The sequence below is a fragment of the Zootoca vivipara genome, chromosome 4 (genome assembly GCF_965207765.1).
Source record: "Zootoca vivipara chromosome 4, rZooViv2.hap1.1, whole genome shotgun sequence".
NCBI lineage: Eukaryota > Metazoa > Chordata > Lepidosauria > Squamata > Lacertidae > Zootoca > Zootoca vivipara.
This window is the reverse complement of record NC_142587.1, coordinates 92,253,367-92,275,216: the sequence shown is the minus strand read 5'-3', so window position 1 is coordinate 92,275,216 and position 21,850 is coordinate 92,253,367. Positions and strand designations below refer to the sequence as shown.

Sequence of the window (21,850 nt, the reverse complement as noted above, 5' to 3'; positions counted from 1 at the left end):
TGCTTTCGAACTGCTAGGTTGGCAGGAGCTGGGACCAAACAATGGGAGCTCACCCTGTCGTGGGGATTCGAACCGCCAACCTTCTGATCGGCAAGCCCAAGGCTCAGTGGTTTAGACCAGGGTAATATATAACATATAAAAAGCAGAGACATCACCTTGCCTACAAAGGTCCGTATAGTTAAAGCTATGGTTTTCCCAGTAGTGATGTATGGAAGTGAGAGCTGGACCATAAAAAAGGCTGATCGCCGAAGAATTGATGCTTTTGAATTATGGTGCTGGAGGAGACTCTTGAGAGTCCCATGGACTGCAAGAAGATCAAACCTATCCATTCTTAAGGAAATCAGCCCTGAGTGCTCACTGGAAGGACAGATCGTGAAGCTGAGGCTCCAATACTTTGGCCACCTCATGAGAAGAGAAGACTCCCAACCCTGATGTTGGGAAAGATGGAGGGCACTAGGAGAAGGGGACGACAGAGAACGAGATGGTTGGACAGTGTTCTCGAAGCTACGAACATGAGTTTGACCAAACTGCGGGAGGCAGTGGAAGACAGGAGTGCCTGGCGTGCTATGGTCCATGGGGTCACGAAGAGTCGGACACGACTAAACGACTAAACAACAACAACAATATATAACACTAAGCAAAACACACAGTGTTTCAACAGGTGCTCTTGTGCATTTGGTATTTGGTACTTCTAATTCATCATTATCCAGGAAACTCAATCTCCTAAATTGGGGGTTGGGGGATCTGCAGCCTAGGTCATGCCCCTTTGCCAGCCTTGCCTCATACACTCCTCAAATGCTTTTGCCTGGCTGTTATGTGCCCCTGAAATATGATAACATTACTTGCCTAGATGGAGAGACATGCATGCAGGCCTGTATGTAGAGTGTGAGTAGAAACCACAGACCGTTGCCTGGCTGGAATGTAACCTTCTCTGCAGTGGTAAGAGTCACATCTGTTTCACCACCCATTTATGCCTCAGGCCCCACCCACCACTGAGATGTGGGTGATGGAAAAAAGGTACCCCACCTCCTTCTTTCCCCCACAATTAACCTTTTAGTCATTACAATTTTGTCCACATTCTTAAATGCCCTCATCTGCCATCTTTCTCCGTCATAACCATAGGGTAAACACACAAACCCATGTGTTGCAAAATATGACTCAGCAATATCAAAAGCAACACGATGGCCAAGAACAATTACAATGTGAAACTTTATGGAATAATTCAAAACATAAAGATGAACAAACACAGAGTGTTTGTTGTGGGGGAGGAAGGGAAAGGAGAATGTTAGCCGTTTTGAGACTCCTTCGGGTAGTGATAAAGCGGGATATCAAATCCAAACTCTTCTTCAAACTAAAGTCTCTGAAAGTACTAAATGAATCACGGTGCGAGACTTTACCCGGCGGAGAACAAGCTGTGAAGCTTTGTAATCGGCAATGCCCAATTCTGACGTCCAACTCTGAACTCTGCTGAACAGTGTTTCCGGATAGCAACTACTGTTTCGTTGAATTCTTCATCAGCCAATTAGTTCAACAAACACTCGTAAGTAGAAAGATATGTAATTTATTTTCATAAACTGAAAATAAAATGTTCAAATTATGACCTACTTTCAGAGACTTTCATTTGTTAATCTTTATGTTTTGAATTATTCCATAAAATTCCACATTGTAATTGTTTTTGGCCATCACATTGCTTTTGATATTGCTGAGTAACTAGCATAGGTGTGGGCATTGTGCCAGTATCCTGTTCACTTTCGAGTCGTTCAGCAGCAATCATTGTGACAAATGGTATAGACACACAGGTTTATCACAGTCCTGTGACATATGATATAAATGCACAGACTTATCACAAGGCACCATTTACAGTTTTGGAGTTAAAGGAAGAGGGGAGAGAAGTTGAAATAGTTGCTAGAGAGGGAGGAAAAGAAAAAGCTGCAATTCAGTTTATTTTATATGACAGGGTGGACCAAAGGTAGGCTGGGGTCTACTGGTAGATGACTGAATGCTTCAGCAAAGAACAGCAAGGATTCTGTCTCCCACCTGCTTGACAATAAAAACAGGGTTGGGCTTCCTCTGTTCTAAATTAGGCTGCTGAGATGAAGAAAGATTGAAGTGAAAACCAGGCGCGGATTTCTGTGTGACAGGACTGGGAGCTCAGTGCTGGTACTGAAAGCAAACTGAGCAGAGAGAATGCTCCCCTCTCACCTGTAATTGGTGGATCTCAGGGCCACTATTCCATATCTAGCTGTAACTGGAGGATCTCAGGGTTCTGTTAAAAGAAACCTGCAAGTCTGAAGTCTGCCCACCTTTGTATTATGGTGTTCTCTTCCCCTGCCATTTGCACAACAGCAAACCCATCAGCACTTTGCGTTGCGAACTAAGTTCACACCCACACAATACATTTAAAGCAGTATCATACCATTTCAACAGTCATGGAGAATCCTTCGGATTGCAGGGTTTTTTTTTTTAATGTGTGCTGACCTTGCAGAGCTACAGATCCCAGGATTTTCCATGACCGTTGAAGGTGTCAGAATAAGAGACCCCCAGAACATCACAGAACACAGTGGAAGTTTTTAATCTGTGATATTTTAATGTATTTTGGTATTTGTTGGAAGCCGCCCAGAGTGGTGGGGGAAACCCAGCCAGATGGGTGGGTATAAATAAATAAATAAATAAATAAATAAATATTATAAACAGCCACTCCAATTAGTAACAGACTTTATATTTGTAGAAGGGAAACAATTTGAACATAAAACATTTCTCTTAGAACTGTTATTTTTTAAAAAATAAGGGCTCTTCATCTTTATTTCACAGAGAACAAAACAAATTAGCTAGTAAGAGCCAAAGTAGCCATGCAACTTAACCAATTTAGAGAATCTCATGCTTGTAATAATAATAATAATAATAATAATAATAATAATAATAATAATAATAATAATGTTTTTTGCTTTTATTTTTTATTGAATTTACTTGATAACATAACATAATTATATATGGTCTTTTTAAAAAAAAGATTTCAAAACAATGCCAATTCAAAATACAATACAATTCACCATACACTCCTACATACTGTATACAGTCATACCTCGGTTTAAGTACGCTTCAGTTTGAGTACTTTCAGTTTAAGTACACTGTGGACCCGGAAGTGTTTACTTCCGGGTTCTGCCGCGCGTGCATGCACAGAAGCGATCTGCGCACTTTGTGCATGCGCAGAAGCGCTCTATCGGCGCTTCACGCACGCCGCTATCACCACTCAGATGGCACCCCAGAACCAGTTAAGTACTTAATTCAAGGTACCACTGTAATTTTATTTTTTATCATCTATAATACTGTCTTATTTATTTTATAGCACAGTACATTGATTATTGCCTTCATTTTATGGATCAATAGTCTCATTAGACAGTAAAATTTGTGTTAAATTGCTGTTTTAGGGGATGTTTTTCATTGTCTGGAACGGATTAATCCACTTTCCATTACTTTCAATGGGAAAGTTCGCTTCAGCTAAAGTACGCTTCAGTTTAAGTATGGACTTCTGGAACCAATTAAGTACTTAACCCGAGGTACCACTGTATACACATAAGACTTCCCACTCACCCCCAATGCCTTTACTCTTTCAATTTTCCTGTTGTACCAAACTTAACATTAATAATAATGATATCAATGAAATGAGAAAATGCAATTAAATCTTTTCAACTTACGTAGGGAATAGTGTCTAAAGTATCTGTGTTGACGATGATTGGGGCAGGGCTGGCCTGTGTGAGGAGAAGGAGAAGAAATTACATTTATTATACTTAATAATTCAAGGCAAAACATGTTTCAAAGGGGTTTAAAATGTGGCCTGGGTCACAGTCAGCAAGGGGGAAAAATCAAGGCATAACAAATCAATAACTTTTTCATTTCATACATGCACAGAGTTCAAAATACCCCGACATTTTAGTTCCTGAAATATAATTAAACAACAGGCAAAAGTTATCACTGTTTTGTTTTTATGCTGGTTTTAACATATGCCTTATTTATCGCTTTAAATCACTTTGGGTTATTGCTGTAACAAAAAGCAATCAATAAGTTTGATGGTGGTGATGATCATGTCCAATGTGGCCCCAAGTAATGTGCTCCATCTGCGCAAGGACTTCCACTTGCGCAACACAACTTTCCCTCCTCCCTCCTCCCTTTGCCCAACCCTGAGATCTGTTCTGGGTTTCCCTCCAAAATCTAGAGCAGATTTGGGGTGTGGGTGGGTGTGGGGTGCACATGGGAAGAAAGGGGGGGAGTTCAACTGCACAAACAGAAATCCTTGTGCTGACAGAATGCATTAGCCGGATACCACCCAATGAAGCTACACATCACCCAAATCGCATGCTGTCTCATTTAGATCAACCTTAGAGAATCCGCTATGTCCAGTTTCCAAGGGTCACTTATCTGCAGCCTTCCTTTTTCATTCTATTTATTTACATCTTCCGCTCCGCTGCCCTCCTTTTCGCTCTCATTTTCTTCTGCCCCTGGTCCTCATCCGTGCGATAAGCATTTGTTTTTTATTTTATTTTAACCCAGCATCTTGCACACACACCACCCCCCATAACCTGACTAAAGACCCCCCCTTTCCTTCAGGCAGATCTTTTCCCTCTCTCCGACGTAACATGAAGCAAATGCTTCCAGCTGGGATGTTTTACTACCCCGCAGATAGGACAGCTGACAGTTGCGGTGACAGATTGGAATCCTTATAAGATGGATGGAGCCCTACCGCTGGGACAAAACGAGTGCAGGCAGTCTTTAAAAAAAGTAGGAGACAAATAGCTTTTGGCTTGCTTTCTGGGGGAGGGAGGGGGGACTGGTGGGGGTGGGGGATAAAAACTATAGGGGATATTGCAAATGCAAGCAAACTACCTGACCACTGCTATCCATCCATGTCAGCTCTGAATGGCAGATGCAAATATAAACAGTAAATTTTCTTTTTTTTAATAAAAAATGTCTGTACAATAACTGGGGGGGGGGGGAATGAACCCTTCTCACATGCATTCTAAAAAGGGAAAGGAAAAAAAAACCTGTTTTATAGCTGCATGCAATGTACCATAGAATCATAGAATCGTAGAGTTGGAGGAGACCACAAGGGCCATCCAGTCCAACCCCCTGCCGAGCAGGAAACACCATCAAAGCATTCTTGACAGATGCCTGTCAAGCCTCTGCTTAAAGACCTCCAAAGAAGGAGACTCCACCACACTCCTTGGTAGCAAATTCCACTGCCAAACAGCTCTTACTGTCAGGAAGTTCTTTCTAATGTTTAGGTGGAATCTTCTTTCTTGTAGTTTGAATCCATTGCTCCATGTCCGCTTCTCTGGAGCAGCAGAAAACAACCTTTCTCCCTCCTCTGTATGACATCCTTTTATATATTTGAACATGGCTATCATATCACCCCTTAACCTTCTCTTCTCCAGGCTAAACATACCCAGCTCCCTAAGCCATTCCTCATAAGGCATCGTTTCAGTCTGCTTCTCCATCTAGCCCAGTATTGTAAGAACATGAGAAGAGCTTGCCGGACCAGGCCAGCGACCACAGTGGCCAACCAGCTGCTTGCAGGAAGCCTACAAGCAAGACCTGATCAGAAGAGCACTCTCCTCTCCTGTGGCTCCCATTGGACAGAGCATCTTTGCTGTTGCCCAATAGCAGCCTTCACATCAGGCTGCAGTAAAGGAGGGAAGAAAAGAGAGGCAAGGTCACTTCATTGGCACAACTGGGCACCTTTCCCCCCGCTTGAACCTTCCCACCCCATCTTGTCATTAGAAGGACTTGTAACTAAGACCTACTACCTGAGTTTTCTTATTTCTTTCTCCTTTCCAGTCCATTTTCTTCTTATGCTGCATCTTTTCTTAGACTGGAAGCCTGAGGGCAGGGGCTGTCTTTTTTTTAAAGTGCTTTGTCAGCTTGTCTAGGAGCCTCCCTTGGCCAAAGAGCAGGATACATATTCTTTAAATAAAAATCTGCAGAGTCACAGGCCAAGGTCCTTCCACCGCCTGCGACCTGAAGCTTTTTGCTAAGGCTGAACATGGGACCTTCTGCACTGAAAGATGGTCTCTGTCTCTCTCCCACCTTAGCTCCAAGACACTTATCTCCGGCACCAAAGTATGTGGCAATAACGCATTGGTGGCCAGTACCCATTGGGACTGATAGGATAGAAGGTATGGAGCCCAACACTAGGTGGAGCCAGAGGCCAATCACAGGCAGGTCCAATTAATTCTAGTTTTCTCTTCATCCTTCTGCCTGCTGAGTTCTACATGGGCAACACTGACACTAAAGGAGAGGAAGTACAGGCAGGCAAAGGCACTAGCTGAGGGTAGACTGGAGTTGATGGGACAGTTCCATACTAGTCCTCATGGAGTAAGCTGTACTGGGTGGGGTTCAGCTCTCCTCACACATGAGCCGCTTTGGAAAGGAAAACACCTATGTTTCATGGATGGAAAAGGCAGAGGAACAACAAATGTGGTTGCCCCCATTATGTCTAATTTGGCACTAACTTACAGCAGCTAAGCCCAATTACTGAAAGAATGTCACAAATTCTGTTTGAATCAAAGATTATCACACCGTAGCCCAGGCAAAGCCTTCAAGGGTAATATTTTTTGTTTCAGTCCCTTTGGAATAGGCAACTTGTGGCTCCCCTGCTTTTTAATTTTCGTTCTACATGTTTACATTGTCTCTACGCCCTTGCATTTTTAAAAGAACAAATCAATGGATTGCATACTACCCAGCAATAATGGAATGAGGGAACAGTTCCACACACACACCAAGACTGTAATTATCAAGCAGATTTGTCCCTTTCCTGACATTTCTTGGTGGCAGCTTGAAATTAGCAGTGATTCATATACATGATAGAGAAGCAAGCTTGAATCTGATCCACCAAAGGACGGCATAAATGTCAAACAAGAGCCACTGCAGATTGTGAACAAATGTGTCATGTACCTAGAATTTCAATTTGCAAAACATAATCTATTTTATTGAGTTTTTAGTGCTCATCCCTGCAGGATGGAGACACTTTGCATTAAGTGAGCCTGCACAGAAATTGAGACAACATTCAATATAGCTGGGATATTAGGAGAAAAGAAATTAGCATTAAATCAGTGAGTATAATAATGGCTTGTATAACATGCTCATGTTTAGAATACTGTCTGCAAGAGGTGGGGCACCTATGTCCCTCCAGCTGTTGTTGAGCTCCAAGAACCACCAGTCCCAGCAAGCAGAGCCATTGGTCAGCGACGATGGGAGCTGTGGTCTAACAACATCTTTCTAGAGGGTCACAGCATAGGTTCCTTGCCTCTGCTATATGTAGTAGAAACGGCTCGAACAAACTATGGCTCTGCTATTGAAATTTGACTTAGTATGGTATAGTGGTTAGAGCAGGCTTCCTCAACCTCGGCCCTCCAGATGTTTTGAGACTTCAATTCCCATCATCCCTGACCACTGGTATCGTATAGTGGTTAGAGCAGGCTTCCTCAACCTCGGCCCTCCAGATGTTTTGAGACTACAATTCCCATCATCCATTTGACCCATTTGACCACTGCTAGCTAGGGATCATGGGAGTTGTAGGCCAAAAACATCTGGAGGGCCGAGGTTGAGGAAGCCTGGGTTGGAGTGTCAGACCAGGAACTTGAGAGACCAGGGTTCAAATCACCAAATCACTTGGGTGACCTTGGGCCAGTCCCTGCCTCTCAACCTAACCTCCATCACAGGGTTGTTGTGAGGATCAAATGAGAAAGGAGAGAACTATGTATCCTACTTTGAGTTCCCTGGAGGAAAAGGTGGGATAAAAATGCAATACATAAACAGCTCGGCAGACCTGAGCTTTCTCACACTGACAGAACGTATGTGTTCTGCACATCGCATCTCCTGCACAAGGTAGAGTCATGCGTGTAGGCCATACACCTCATGTGCAACATGCGAAACTGCAAACATGTGAGAGAGGAGTTTGCATGCACATGAATGAGCATCATTCCTGCAGCACACTACGTATAGACCCTGCACAGCTGGGCAAAGTACATACTGCCCTATAGCATAGCTGCCAAGTTATCCCTTTTTTACAGGGATTTTCCCTTATGCTGAATAGGCTTTCTCGCGAGAAAAGCGAAAACTTGGCAGCTATGCCCTATAGTTACCCGTGCTGAGGACCAAACCACCAATGAAGCTTGGTGGTTTCACACATCATGGCGTTTCGTTCTAGAAATCACACACAACATTGTATTCTGCAAGCAATGGAAAGCAAGTACCGTATTTTTCAGTGTAAAAGTTTAAAATTGGGGGTAGTCTTGTACATGGAATGTTGTAATAATAATAATAATAATAATAATTTATTTGTACCCCGCCCACATCTGGCTGAGTCTCCCCAGCCACTCTGGGCGGCTCCCAATCGTTTTAATGCTATAAAACAGTATAGCATTAAATATTAAAAGCTTCCCTAAACAGGGCTGCCTTCAGATGTCTTTTAAAAATAGGATAGCTGCTTATTTCCTTGACATCTGCTGGGAGGGCATTCCACAGGGCGGGTGCCACTACCGAGAAGGCCCTCTGTCTGGTTCCCTGTAACCTCACTTCTCGCAATGAGGTTATATATATATATATAAATAAATACATGCCACCATCCATATTCTCCCCCCCAGCCCCCCCCCACTATTGGCCTCACAACAAACCCTGGCCTGGTACTCCCGCCCCCCCCCACCAGCCCCCACTCCAGACATTGTCCCTTCCACCCGGTTTCCTCAGCCGCCCCCTGGCTACCCAGACTCCCCATTCCCCAAGCGCACTCACCCAGGCAGCTCAGGCAGTCACATTTCCTCGCAGCGGTGGAGGAATCTGTGCCAGAGCCCATAGGGGCAGGGTGCACCGCGGGGCCTCTGGAGTCTGCTTGCCTCCTCCCACTCAGCCGTTCTACAGCTGGGGGGGGGGGAGGCAGTGGGTGGACCGTTTGGGGACCAAGGGGCAGGGTGCAGTTTGCTCTCCTGGGTGTTTGAGAGTGGAACAGAAAAAAAGCAATTTGACTTCTGCAGCATATGATTTCCCTCTTAAAGGGTTCTTTAGCTATGATTCTTGCATTGCTGCGCTGACCAGTTCCCGGCCGTCAGGGACACACTCTCATTTCAGCACCAGCACTGCCGCCGCTCCAGTTCTTATACTGCTCGTTATAGTAATGCTGACTAGCCCCCCAAAAGAAAAAAGTATTACCTGCCGTAATTACAACTCTGAATACATTGGTAAAGTTGTTCTGTTTGATGTTTAAAGACACAGTACTAAATACAGTGGTACCTCTACTTACAAATAACTCTACTTACGAATTTTTCTACTTACAAATGGAGCTCCGTCCGCCATCTTGGATGCGGTTTAGATAGGATTTTTTCTACTTACGAATTTTTAGATAGGGTTGCTTCGACTTACGATTTTTTTCTCCCAATGCATTCCTATGGGATTCGACTTACAATTTTTTTCCACTTACAAATGTGTGTTCAGAACGCATTAAATTCGTAAGTAGAGGTACCACTGTATACTGGTGTTTTGAATATTTAATAAAATATCAAAGTTGTTCTGTTTGGTGCTCAAAATATTTATTTCTTCATTTTGGGCTCCAAAACCAGGGGGCGTCTTATACATGGGGGCGTCTTATACACGGAGGGGGAAATTACTCCCCCCCCGCAAGAAGTCTACACACAATCTAGATCTGCTGCAAATTTTTGACCCTAAAATGTGCTTCTTGAGAAATTGGCTTCATCCCCCCAAATGAAAGCTCATTGGAGGTTGAGCCAACCTCGTCCCACAGTGTGTCCATTTGAAAACAGGTGCAAGCAGTTGAGGCAATTCATACCTGCCCAATGACATTGTGGGTGGGTGTATGCCAAGAGCACTCTCCCCAGGGTGGAAAAGGCACTGATAATCTAATCAAGCGGAGGGTTTTACAATACATATCAAGTCACCACATAGCCCCTTTCGGACAGCAGGATCTAGAATCAATCTAGATTGAAAAGAACCTATTGAGGATGAGCACAGACTATTTCGCAGTGAGAAAAACTACATTTTTTGTGTGTGCTACAAATGGGTTAGTGTGTACACAAAGAATTCCAGTATTCAGGAAATAATTACTTCCAACCCAAATAATTAAAAAAAAAGATTTTTCATTTGCTTGCAAGTGCTTTTTAAAAAAGATGTTCAGTCTGATGTAGCAAATATTTCAGCCCAGTTGCCTAAAATTATCAGGAACGTTATCGCTTCTGACATAAATCCATTATTAAAGTGATCAATTCGTAATGTTCTTACACTCTGTTCAACATTCTGTTTTACTCTTCAGACCTTTCATGATTTGTTATGGCAATAAAATGATGTGTTATTTAGAACCATCAAGCTGATGAATGCACAGCAATGGAGGAATCCTTAAATCACGTTAAAGCATCAATCCCTAACATGCTCTGAGCATTTTCTAACAACAGCCACTGACACCGAGGAATCACAGCAATTTACATCTCCACATTTTAAAGCCAAGTGTTTGAAAATGGTTATAAATATTGTGACATTCCTTATTAGAAGCGGAGAAAAAATATTTTGGCACACGCCATCCCTCCGATGCAGAAAGCCCATGGCACCGAGTGAGCAGTAGGAGATATCTGTACCAGTGACCAGTTTCACCACCTCCATTCCATGGCAAGTCCTGATCTGGTCATATGGGGATGTGGTTATGGGGTGCACACCAGGGATCTGGAAGATGTACACTGGGTGAAAGACAAACTGGATCATTTTATTTGCAGCACAGAGCTCTGAGTCCCTATCTGTCGGTGCAAAACTTGTCAGTTTCGGTTTCTCATTCTTTACTCCACATTTATGCAGCAAATGGCAATTCTCAAACAAACAAATCTTCATGAACATGCCTCTGCATTGTAGTGTAAATTTCTCCTAATAGACACAATGTTTCCCGATACATTCTCGCATCCGATTTCCCCAACAAAATGTGTTTTTGTATGCAGTTTTCACGAATACAGTGATACCTCTACTTACGAATTTAATGCGTTCCGAATGCACATTTGTAAGTCGAAAAATGTGCAAGTCGAATCCCATAGGAATGCATTGAGAGAAAAAATCGTAAGTAGAAGCAACCCTATCTAAAAATTCATAAGTAGAAAAAATCCTATCTAAACCGCATCCAAGATGGCGGACGGAGCTCTGTTCGTAAGTAGAAACATTCTGTTATGTACTGAGCTGAATCCTAGAACAATAGGATTCAGAATCAGCGGGAGCTACCCAATCCAACTCCAGGTGGAAGTGAATCCGCAACCTGATTGGCCTGCTGGAGCAGCCAATCAGGCGGCTGGCAGAAGTGAATCTGCTACCTGATTGGCCTGTAGGAGCAGCCAATCAGGCTGCAGGCAAAAGTCAATCCACAATATAATTGGCCCACAGGTGTAGCCCTGAAGTAGCCAATCACGCAAGGCCCATTGTGTAAATAATGTATATAAGCAGATGGTTTTGGGAAAAGAGCCATTCGTCTTCTCTTCTCCTCCTTGATGACTATGAGCTGAATAAAGAGCATGAAATTCACTCTTGACTCCGAGTATATTTCACTGGCGACGAAGGTGGGATCCTGCTGAGCTGACCGCCACCACGCACTGCACCGCAGCACCGCCACCTGCTGCACCGCTGCATCGCACCGTGCATCCAGGCTTCAGCTCCAGGACCCAAGGAACCCAGAATGGCAACCGACAGCAGCTTCTCGCCATTTAAACCAGCATCAGGAGACTGGGAAGGGTACGCCGCCCGTTTCAACTTCCTCCTGCAAGCGAAAGAAGTCACCAACGATGCCATGAAGAGGGCGACATTCTTCAGCGTCTGTGGAGAGGAGACGTTTGAAATCGCCCGGGCTCTCCTTGCACCTAGAGATGTCGCTACCGTCTCTTACAAAACAATAATGGAACGGCTGAAGGAGCACTTCTCACCACAGCCCTCGGTGGTAGCTTGCCGAAATGCCTTCTACGCAAAACGGCAAGCCCCGGGGGAAACCATAACTGGGTTTGTGACCTCCCTCCGCCAAGCCGCCCGGTTATGCAACTTCTCAGAATTGGAGAACATGCTTCGTGACCGCCTCGTCGGTGGCCTGAGGGACGAGATGTTGCAACGACGCCTCTACGCCAAAAAAGACCTCACGTTCCAGATTGCTCTGGAGGAAGCCCTGGCAACCGAAGCCGCCGAGAGGTCAACGCAAGAGGCACGACCGGCCCCGCCATCCCAACCGAGGGTCTACCACGAAGACCTCACCGACGAATCCGAATCTGACAGGGAGGAAGTACACCGAGTACAGCGGCGCACTCAAGCAGCACACACACCACAGCAGCCTCGACGAGAAGGAGGGAACTGTGCAAGCTGCGGGGAGAACCACGAGAGGAGGACCTGTCGTTTCCGCAACGCAGAGTGCAGGCAGTGCAGAAAATTGGGACACATCGCCCGGGTGTGTCGGGCTCGACTCACCCGTCGACAAGCATCAGATGACCGACCCAGGAGCCCCAGGTCACACGGCACCATGCACCAAGGCAACTCGACGGAGATCACGGACTACCAGGTATTCCAGTTGCCCCATCCCAGCACAGAGAAAATTTATATAGAGGTACAGATAGAGGGAGCCCCATGCCGCATGGAGCTGGACACGGGTTCAACTCTATCCATAATCTCGGCCCGAACATTAAGGGAACTGTGCCCTAATGGGGGTCCCAAACTAAGGCCGGCCCCATTCACCCTCCGGGACTTCCAGAAACGTAAGGTCCCTACTATGGGGGTGGGGACCTTCAGGGTGCAATATCGAGGGCGAAAGCAACAATTGGACTTGCTGGTAGTTAAGGGCCCCTACGTTAGCTTACTGGGACTGGCATGGTTTGGACCTCTGGGGCTAGCCGTTACCGGGGTGAACCGCACTAGCTTACAAGTGGACGTGGACGCCATATGCAAAGAGTTTCCAGGGGTTTTCGATGGGGCATTGGGACGATATACAGGACCCCCCATTGCCCTACAGCTAGACCCCGCTGTACGACCCATCAGGCACAAGGCCCGCCGGGTCCCGTTTGCCCTGAAACCCCGCATAGACGAGGAATTGGACCGGCTCGTGGAGCAAGGAGTGCTGGAGCCGGTGCCCAACGCCCCCTGGGAAACTCCAATTGTCACACCCGTCAAGCCTAACGGTTCGGTCCGCATCTGTGCAGACTACAAATGCACCATAAACAAGGCTCTCACGGCCCATGCATACCCAGTGCCAGTGGTCAGCCATGTCCTCGCCACCCTGGCTGGGTCAAAACTCTTTGGCAAACTGGACTTGGCCCAAGCGTATCAACAGTTGCCTGTGGACGAAGCCACAGCAGAGGCTCAGACGATTGTGACGCACAGAGGGGCATTCAGAGTAAAGCGGCTGCAATTTGGCGTTAGCGTGGCACCAGGCATATTCCAGAATCTAATGGACTCTCTCCTTAAAGGGATTCCTGGTGTCACCCCCTTCTTCGATGATGTACTGATTGCCGGGCCCACACCAGAGGAATTTGAGGACCGCCTCCGCTCCGTCCTGCACCGTTTCCAGACGGCGGGCCTCAAGGTGAAGCGGGAAAAGTGTTTACTGGGAGTGCCGCAGGTGGACTTTCTGGGATTTAAGGTGGACGCAGAAGGGGTCCATCCAACCGGTGACAAGGTACGGGCCATTTGTGAGGCCCCAGCGCCCAAGAGCAAGCCCGAACTTCAGTCATTCTTGGGACTATTGAACTTTTACCATGCCTTCCTTCCCCATAAGGCAGCGGTAGCGGAGCCCCTACACAGACTCCTAGATAAAAGGGCCCCTTGGGTGTGGGGCCAGCGACAAAGGGCCGCATTCCAGGCAGTCAAGGACTTGCTCGTCTCGAACTCGGTCTTGGCACACTTCGACGAGAGGCTGCCAGTGGTGCTGGCATGCGACGCCTCTCCCTATGGCATCGGCGCTGTCCTGGGACACCAACTCCCGGATGGAAGAGAGGTGCCGGTGGCATACTTCTCCCAGACGCTTGCTGCAGCCGAACGAAACTACTCACAGATTGACAAGGAGGGTCTGGCAATCGTGAAGGGCGTAAAAAAATTCCATGATTTCTTGTACGGGCGGCCCTTTACCATAGTGACTGACCACAAGCCGTTGCTTGGCCTGTTTGCCCCTGAGAAGCAGACCCCCCAAGTGTTGTCTCCACGTGTCCTCAGGTGGTCAATTTTCCTTGCCGGCTACCAGTATGCACTAATCCACCGCCCTGGGAAGGCGATGGGCCACGCAGACGCCCTCAGCAGGCTACCACTACCAGAAACAGGCCCCGACCCAGCGCCTGCGCAAGAGGTTATGACCCTGGAGCTGCTTCCCGACCGACCCATTCAGGCACAAGAAGTTGCGCACCATTCCACAAAAGATAGGGTCATCTCCCGGGTCCTGGACTGGGTGTGGCGAGGATGGCCCAGCAGCAGCCCCGGGCCAGAATTCGCTGGCTACACAAACCGCAAACATGAACTGTCGGCCCACAAGGGGTGCCTGTTATGGGGAAGCAGGGTTGTTGTTCCCCAGCCCCTCCGCAAAAGGGTCCTCACAGCCCTACACGAGACACACCCAGGGGTAGTGAGGATGAAGGCCCTTGCCAGGAGTTATGTGTGGTGGCCGGGGATTGACAGAGAGATAGAGGCCTGGGTCCAACACTGCCAGACCTGCCAAGAATCCCGCCCGGATCCCCCAAGGGCCCCAGTCCAGCCCTGGGAGTCCGCCCGACATCCATGGTCACGCTTGCACGTGGACTTCGCTGGCCCCTTCCAGGGAAAAACATTCTTCATAGTGGTGGATTCCTACACCAAATGGCTGGAGGTCGCACTGGTACCATCCACTTCTACGGCGGCAGCCATCCGGGTACTACGTAAGCTGTTTGCGACCCACGGGCTCCCTGACACCCTCGTCTCGGACAATGGAACCGCATTCACGTCAGAGGAGTTCCAGACCTTCACAGCGCAGAACGCCATCCGCCACATCCGCTCAGCACCATTCCACCCTGCCACCAATGGCCAAGCGGAGCGCATGGTGCGGACCACCAAGGACAGCCTCCGCCGCATGACACAAGGGGACTGGGAATACCGCCTTGCCGCATTTCTTCTAGCACAGCACAGCACCCCAAGCACAATGACGGGCCGGAGCCCAGCTGAATTACTAATGGGCCGGCGCCTTGCAACTAGACTGGACCGACTTCACCCCGACAGAGCTCAGGATGAGGTAGTGGTGGGGAAAGGCAGGAACCCCCGGACATTTGTGGCCCAGGACCCAGTGTATGCAAAGAATTTTGGGGCAGGCCCAGCATGGGTACCCGCCACAGTCACCAAGGTGACCGGTCCCGTGTCGTACGAGGTACTAACGGAAGGGGGGCAATGTTGGCGCCGCCACTGCGACCAGATACGGCGACGATTCCCAGGAGGAACCCGGGAGGAGAGCGGGACAGAGGGGTCCCAAGGGGACAGCAGGGCAGTGAGGCCTGTAGAGCGAGAGGGGTGGGCAGAGGAAGCAGAAGCAGTAGGCACAGAGGGGCGCCCCGAGGCTGGAAGGACACCGGAACCAGAGCTACAACCTAGTGGTTCAGTGGCACCAGACCAGACAGCCCCGGCACAGCCAGCAGCCTCGGAACACGAGCCAGAACCAGAACCCCTGACCAAGGAACACCCCAGGCCACAACGCACACGGAGGCGGCCAGCAGACCTTGGGGACTACGAATGCAACTTCCCGGGCAGGACTGGAACTTAGAGGGGAGGGGTGTTATGTACTGAGCTGAATCCTAGAACAATAGGATTCAGAATCAGCGGGAGCTACCCAATCCAACTCCAGGTGGAAGTGAATCCGCAACCTGATTGGCCTGCTGGAGCAGCCAATCAGGCGGCTGGCAGAAGTGAATCTGCTACCTGATTGGCCTGTAGGAGCAGCCAATCAGGCTGCAGGCAAAAGTCAATCCACAATATAATTGGCCCACAGGTGTAGCCCTGAAGTAGCCAATCACGCAAGGCCCATTGTGTAAATAATGTATATAAGCAGATGGTTTTGGGAAAAGAGCCATTCGTCTTCTCTTCTCCTCCTTGATGACTATGAGCTGAATAAAGAGCATGAAATTCACTCTTGACTCCGAGTATATTTCACATTCGTAAGTAGAGTTATTCGTAAGTGGAGGTAATACCACTGTATACACATTTTAATGCAAACTCTAGCATAATGTACATTGTTCGGACAGACAACTGACTCTCAAATTTTGGAAAGCTGTGGATTTTGATGGATTGCTGTGTTTTGCATTATGTATTGTCTCAAGAAATATGAATTAGGTGGGGTTTGCATTAAAATGCAAAGAAAACAGAAACTCTCCCCCTCATCTCTAGTAGTGAAGACATTTTTGTGGTCTTCAGAGTGCCTCTACATTCTACAGTGTGCCCCCCCCCACTTGTAGTTTGCATTGGGAAACAGGAACTCCCATTGCAAAGAGAGTCACCAACCAACCAACCACCTCCTCTGCTCAGGGTATATCATTTTCTCCGCCCGCCCCCCTTTTTTTGCTGTTAGAAGCTAATCCTGCAAGGAAACCAGTAATTCGCCCCCGCCCTACAGCAGGGCATCAATTACTCATCTTCGGTTTTGACATATCCACAACTTCACACCTATCCGTAAGATATTCTGTGTGAACTCCACGTAGGCTAAAAGACACAAAGCCTTCTTTCAGGAGACATCTGAATGAAGGGAGATGGTGGGAGGAGAAAGGTTTCTTACATTCTCTTCCTCGTGTTCGAAGAGAGAATAGAGGCCTTGCAAAGATTATTATCCCCATACATCTGTGCTGGGTTTTTCTTTATTTTTTTCTTTTGGTAGGCTGAAGCAAAGGAATACGGAACATTCATACAGGGTTGAGGAACCAATGGGCAACTTTCTGGGGCTGCAGGTTAGTGGTGGGTTGGTCAAGAGGTATCTCATTAACCTTTGCCCAGGAGGCTAGCCATGAAAAAGTCAGAAGTTTCCACATGCACATTTCTCAATCTAGGCATGCTTGAGTCACTATTACACTTCCAGGACACATTCCAGCCCTCCTCTGCACTAAACAATTAGAGCTGTATCATACCACTTTAAACAGTCATGGCTTCCCCCAAGGAATGCTGGGAAATGTAGTTTGTTAAGGGTGCTGAGAGTTGTTAGGGGTCCTTTATCCCCCTCAGAGAGCTGCAATTCCCAGAGCTGTTTAACAGTCAATCCTTCTTCCCTGGGAACTCCAGGAATCGTAGCTTTGTGGGTGGGTGGGTGGGTGGGTGGATTTATTTATTATTTCATAAAAATTATACACCACTTGATTGTGTGTGTTTTTAAAAAACAACAACCCTCAAAGTGGTTTACAAAGAAAATAAAGCAAAACAAAACAAAACAACTCTGTAAATCATTCAGAAAATAAACTAAAATGGTTTAAAACAAGCACTCACATTCTACAGGTCTGGGTAGGCTTGTCTAAACAACAACAACAAATGTTCTAAGCAGGTGCTGAAATGAGTACAGCATAGGGGTATCTCAGCAACACTCAGCACCCTAAACAGAATAAAGTTCCCAGGATTCTTTGGGAGTGGTTGGGAAGCCATGCCTGTTTAAAGTGGCATGGAACTGATTAGCTGGGTCACGAAACACTGGAACAGAGCCAGTGTGGGATTGGTCTGGACAGAAGGGTTGTGGTCTGGGGAGGAGACGTGACTTAGGGAGAGTCCCAAGAGCCAGAAAGAGGGGAATGGAGGGCCGCATTTGGTTCCTAGTCCTGAGATCAGCCAAATTCTGTGTTAATAGATTTCCATTCTAAAAGGCAGGGGAAAATAAGAGTAAAATTGTAAGAAGCCAAAGGATGTCAAGCTGATGTAAAACACTGAAGATGTTGAGATTTACGTCAGGAAATACCTGGCTTTAATTCCACTTCTTCCATGCACTCAGTGTGCTCCACCCACCCACCCACCCCCCGCTTTAAAAGTATTTCTAAATTACTTACTATTTCAAAAATCTCAGAGCAATGTGCACTATGTTCAATATGAAGGCAATATCCATTAAAACAAAAATGCATCCTAAAATCAATAAAGCAGTATAAAAAACCTGAGAGCATATAAAAGCAAATAAAACACATTCAGTGAATTCATTCACATAAGAGATGTTCTAATCTTATGGGTCGGGGGAAGCCTGGGCAAAAGGACAAGTCTTTACAAGACATCCGAAGCAACTGATGGTTGTTGCTTCATGTCTGGCCAAGGGAAAAGCATCCCAGGAACAAAGGACATGTCATAGGCATGGTCCTTCCTACATGCACCTGCAACATGGGAGTAATTGCAGTGGCCTATCTTGCAGGGTTGTTATAGAATCATAGTATTGGAAGGGATCCCAAGGGTCATCTAATCCAACCCCCTGCAATGCAGGAAACTCAACTAAAGCATCCACGACAGATGGCCATCCAACCTCTGCTTAAAAACCTCCAAGGAAGGAGAGTCCACTGCCAAACAGCTCTTACTGTTAGACAGTTCTTACTGATGTTTAGTTGGAATCTCCTTTCTGGTAACTTGGTTTGGGTCCCAGCCTCCAGAGCAGGAGAAAGCAAACTCACTCCATCTTCCATGTGACAAGCCCTTGAGATATTTGAAGATGGCTACCATATCTCCTTTCAGTCTCCTTTTATCCAGGCTAAACAAAACCAACTCCCTCAACCACTCCTCATAAGGCTCTGTATTATCTTGTTTAAGTCTTCTATGTGAAGCTATGGGCATGTATCAGGTTGTTGTACAGGCGGTGGTCTGGGTGAAACGGGGTGGATGGAGAGGACAGCTTTATGAGTTTGGGTGTGGATGGAAGACAAACAGGAGTTGGTTGATGAAGTGCATTTAAAAAAAGATACCAAAGTTAATCACTGGTCCTACTATTCCCTCCCCCCCCTCAAGCCACACCCCCCCCAATTGGTTGGAAGGCATGATGGTACAATTTCATGGTTATGGGTCCTTGGTGTATAAACAGAAATGACAAGGTATTTGTAGTGCATCTGTACCCATAAAACGTTATTGCTCTGATGCAAACAGAACTGTGGGTTTTATGAAGCAAAGAGATTAGAGTAACATGAAAAGATACGATCGTTTCAGCAATATGAATTGAAAGGCGTCAACATTGCTATGAATCAGAGCTCTCTGGGAGATTTCCCTTGCTTGCAGATGTATCTTTTCTCAGAGAATACTGTACTGGGAAAAAGCTTCACAATACTAAAGCGGAGAAATGACAATCTTAAAAAAAGGATATATAATCTAGAGAGGATATATAATCTTAAAAGATATATAATCTAGAGTGGCTGCTCAGCTGGATGCAAACAGAGGTGGGTACTAAGATGTCCGTTGAGTCAATATATCGGAACATGTAGGATATAGTTTATGAAACTGAGTAAGGTAAAAACAGAAGGACTGAAAATATTTTGTCTCAGTTGTTTGTTATGCATTTCCTCTGTTCCTCCAATCCCTTCCCATTAGTTTATTTCTTCAGCTAGTTCTTTCTTCAGCATTTTCAACACCATCAGAATTCTCCCCTAAGCCTTTCATGCAGCCAACTAATTAAAACAGAAAGCTTGTGTGTTACCATGACTTGAACCCATTTCCCTACCAAACCATGCTCGCTCTGCTTCATGTATCTTTAAGATAGCAAAACCCATGATTCATTGTGGAGGAGGAGGAGGAGGAGGAGGAGGAGGAGGAGGAGGAGGAGGAGAGAAGACGGAGAGTGACAATATATGGATGGAAGCACCTGATGCCTCCAATAAAAAGCTGGCTATTGCCAATATTAATTATTGTCCCACCTGGGTTAGTTATGCTTTGTTTTATGCTGCAAACTGCCTTGCAAATAAACATTGAAAATTGGTATAGCAATGCCTATCATTCAAACATTGGAACATATGATGCTACAGACTTAATGGACAGAAATTCAACCTGAAATTCAGCCTGGTGCAATGGAAGGAAGGATCCCACATGCTGGCATTTGCAAGCTATCAATTAGTCTCTCCATTGCGTTCCCCAATCAGTTCACATGCCAGTGACTCTCAAATCAATTCCTGTGCCCTTTCCTCCATCCTTTTCTTGTATGATGTAATTTCGGTCCTTCATAATGCAACAAGTATCCTATTTGCACAGACACACTACTTTCCCCCTCTCTGAACAAAAGATTCCCATTCTCGTGTGTTTCAAAAGTGGTTTGGGTAGTAGAGACACAAGGATAATATATTCATAGAATCACAAACTAAAGTTGGAAGGGAGCCAAAGGGTCATCTAGTCCAACCCCCTGCAATACAATCCTAAGATCCAGTATGAAACCTTCAGCAAAAGCACTATTTGGGCTTTTGGACTCAATAATTTCAAATATCCCCTGTCCCCCAATTTATTTATTCATGATTAGTAACAGGCAAGCTCCAATGAACTAGGCTGTGAGACTCTCATTAACCCGTAAGCAAAATCCATTAAAAGCAACCTAACACAAGTTTAAAGATTCAGCAGTAATGGTAATCAATCAATAGCCTTGGCTCAATCTTTTTTTTTTTTTAAAGTCTTGCAGTGATGCTAAAAGAACATGAGGCAGTTACATGGTTTCTTTTATTCCTCCTCGTACCCCCGGGGCAAGTGCAGGAAAGACCCTGCATCAGAAGTAGTTCAATATTGACAATATCCAGAATTTCGTTTACACTCATTTCAGCCATGTTTCTCATGAGTTCCTTAATGGGGAAAATGTGGCTGTCATCCTGTGTAGTGGAATGTATTAAGAACTGTGTTTATCCAGATTAAAGCATCAAATTGATTTTGAGTCATCTAGGGCTAACACTTTGCAAATTAGTTTAAGTCGCTGCTACTTTCTGCCAAAAAAAAAAAAGATGAGATGGGGAGAGGGAAAAAGAACATTTTTTACACCAGCAGATTTCTGTAGCAATCATCCCTCGCAATGGGACACAGATTAATGACTAGGCACTCAATTTATTTCCATGTTGTGGGAATTTCCCATGATGAAAGCAGTGAGATCAGAATGAGAGAATTTCACGCTCTTCACAGTTTTGGCCTTACTTCTGCTTCCAGTCCTCTCTTGGAGTGCTTAGATCTTCTCTGTTAGGGTTTGTCCACCATTCTCCTCTTCTGGGGTCTTGAAAGCATGGGTCCAAGTGGTTTTCTGCTTCTCCCATGTTTTGCCCCACTACTTTCCCCTAGAAAACCAGCTCTTTAGCACTATATTGGAGCAAACATCAATCTGGAGGAAACCCAATTGGCATTTGATTCAATTGTAAATGGCAGGTTTTCCCAGGGGGAAATGGCGGGGCAAGCAGAAGTGTGGATGAGGTCTTAGAAACACCTACCGGTAGCTAGAGGCTTTGTTCTCCCAGTATGTTGCTTCTGAAAGATGCAGCCAAAGTGGTCTTTTGGTATTCCTGGCGAAAGAGCTCATCTGATTTATTTTCCCAAACAAAGGCAAAGTATTTCGGCCTTTGCCACTTGACTGCAAGGTGAGCAACTGCCTTTTTGCGAGCAATGCCTGTTTCATCATATTTAATTAAATTAGTTTGCTCTGATGCCTTTGATATCAATTATGGAGGTGGCTGAACTTTTCACTTTTGTTTTCTTTGTAAATTTGCTTTGATGCATTTGATATCAAATATGGACATGACTGAGCTTTTCAGTTACGTATTACTATGCTTTGCAAGGACCCACATACAGGTAGACTACCCTTGAATCAGAATCCAAGATACCATTATTGGATTCCCTTCCCTTCCTTCCAGTTTTCCATCCTCTCCCACTCCAGCAATTGGTCAGC

General features: G+C 45.9%; 1 protein-coding gene across 10 annotated transcripts in view; it reads right to left on the bottom strand.

The window, feature by feature from the left end:
- DLG2 (discs large MAGUK scaffold protein 2) overlaps positions 1–21,850 on the bottom strand; it is an 835,907-nt gene that overhangs the window by 264,629 nt on the left and 549,428 nt on the right. For all 10 annotated transcript variants that reach the window (XM_088668833.1, XM_088668834.1, XM_088668835.1 and 7 more), the window contains one exon: positions 3,696–3,749. In XM_088668833.1, coding sequence (XP_088524959.1) covers positions 3,696–3,749 — 54 coding nt within the window. The remainder of the gene's footprint in view (positions 1–3,695; positions 3,750–21,850) is intronic.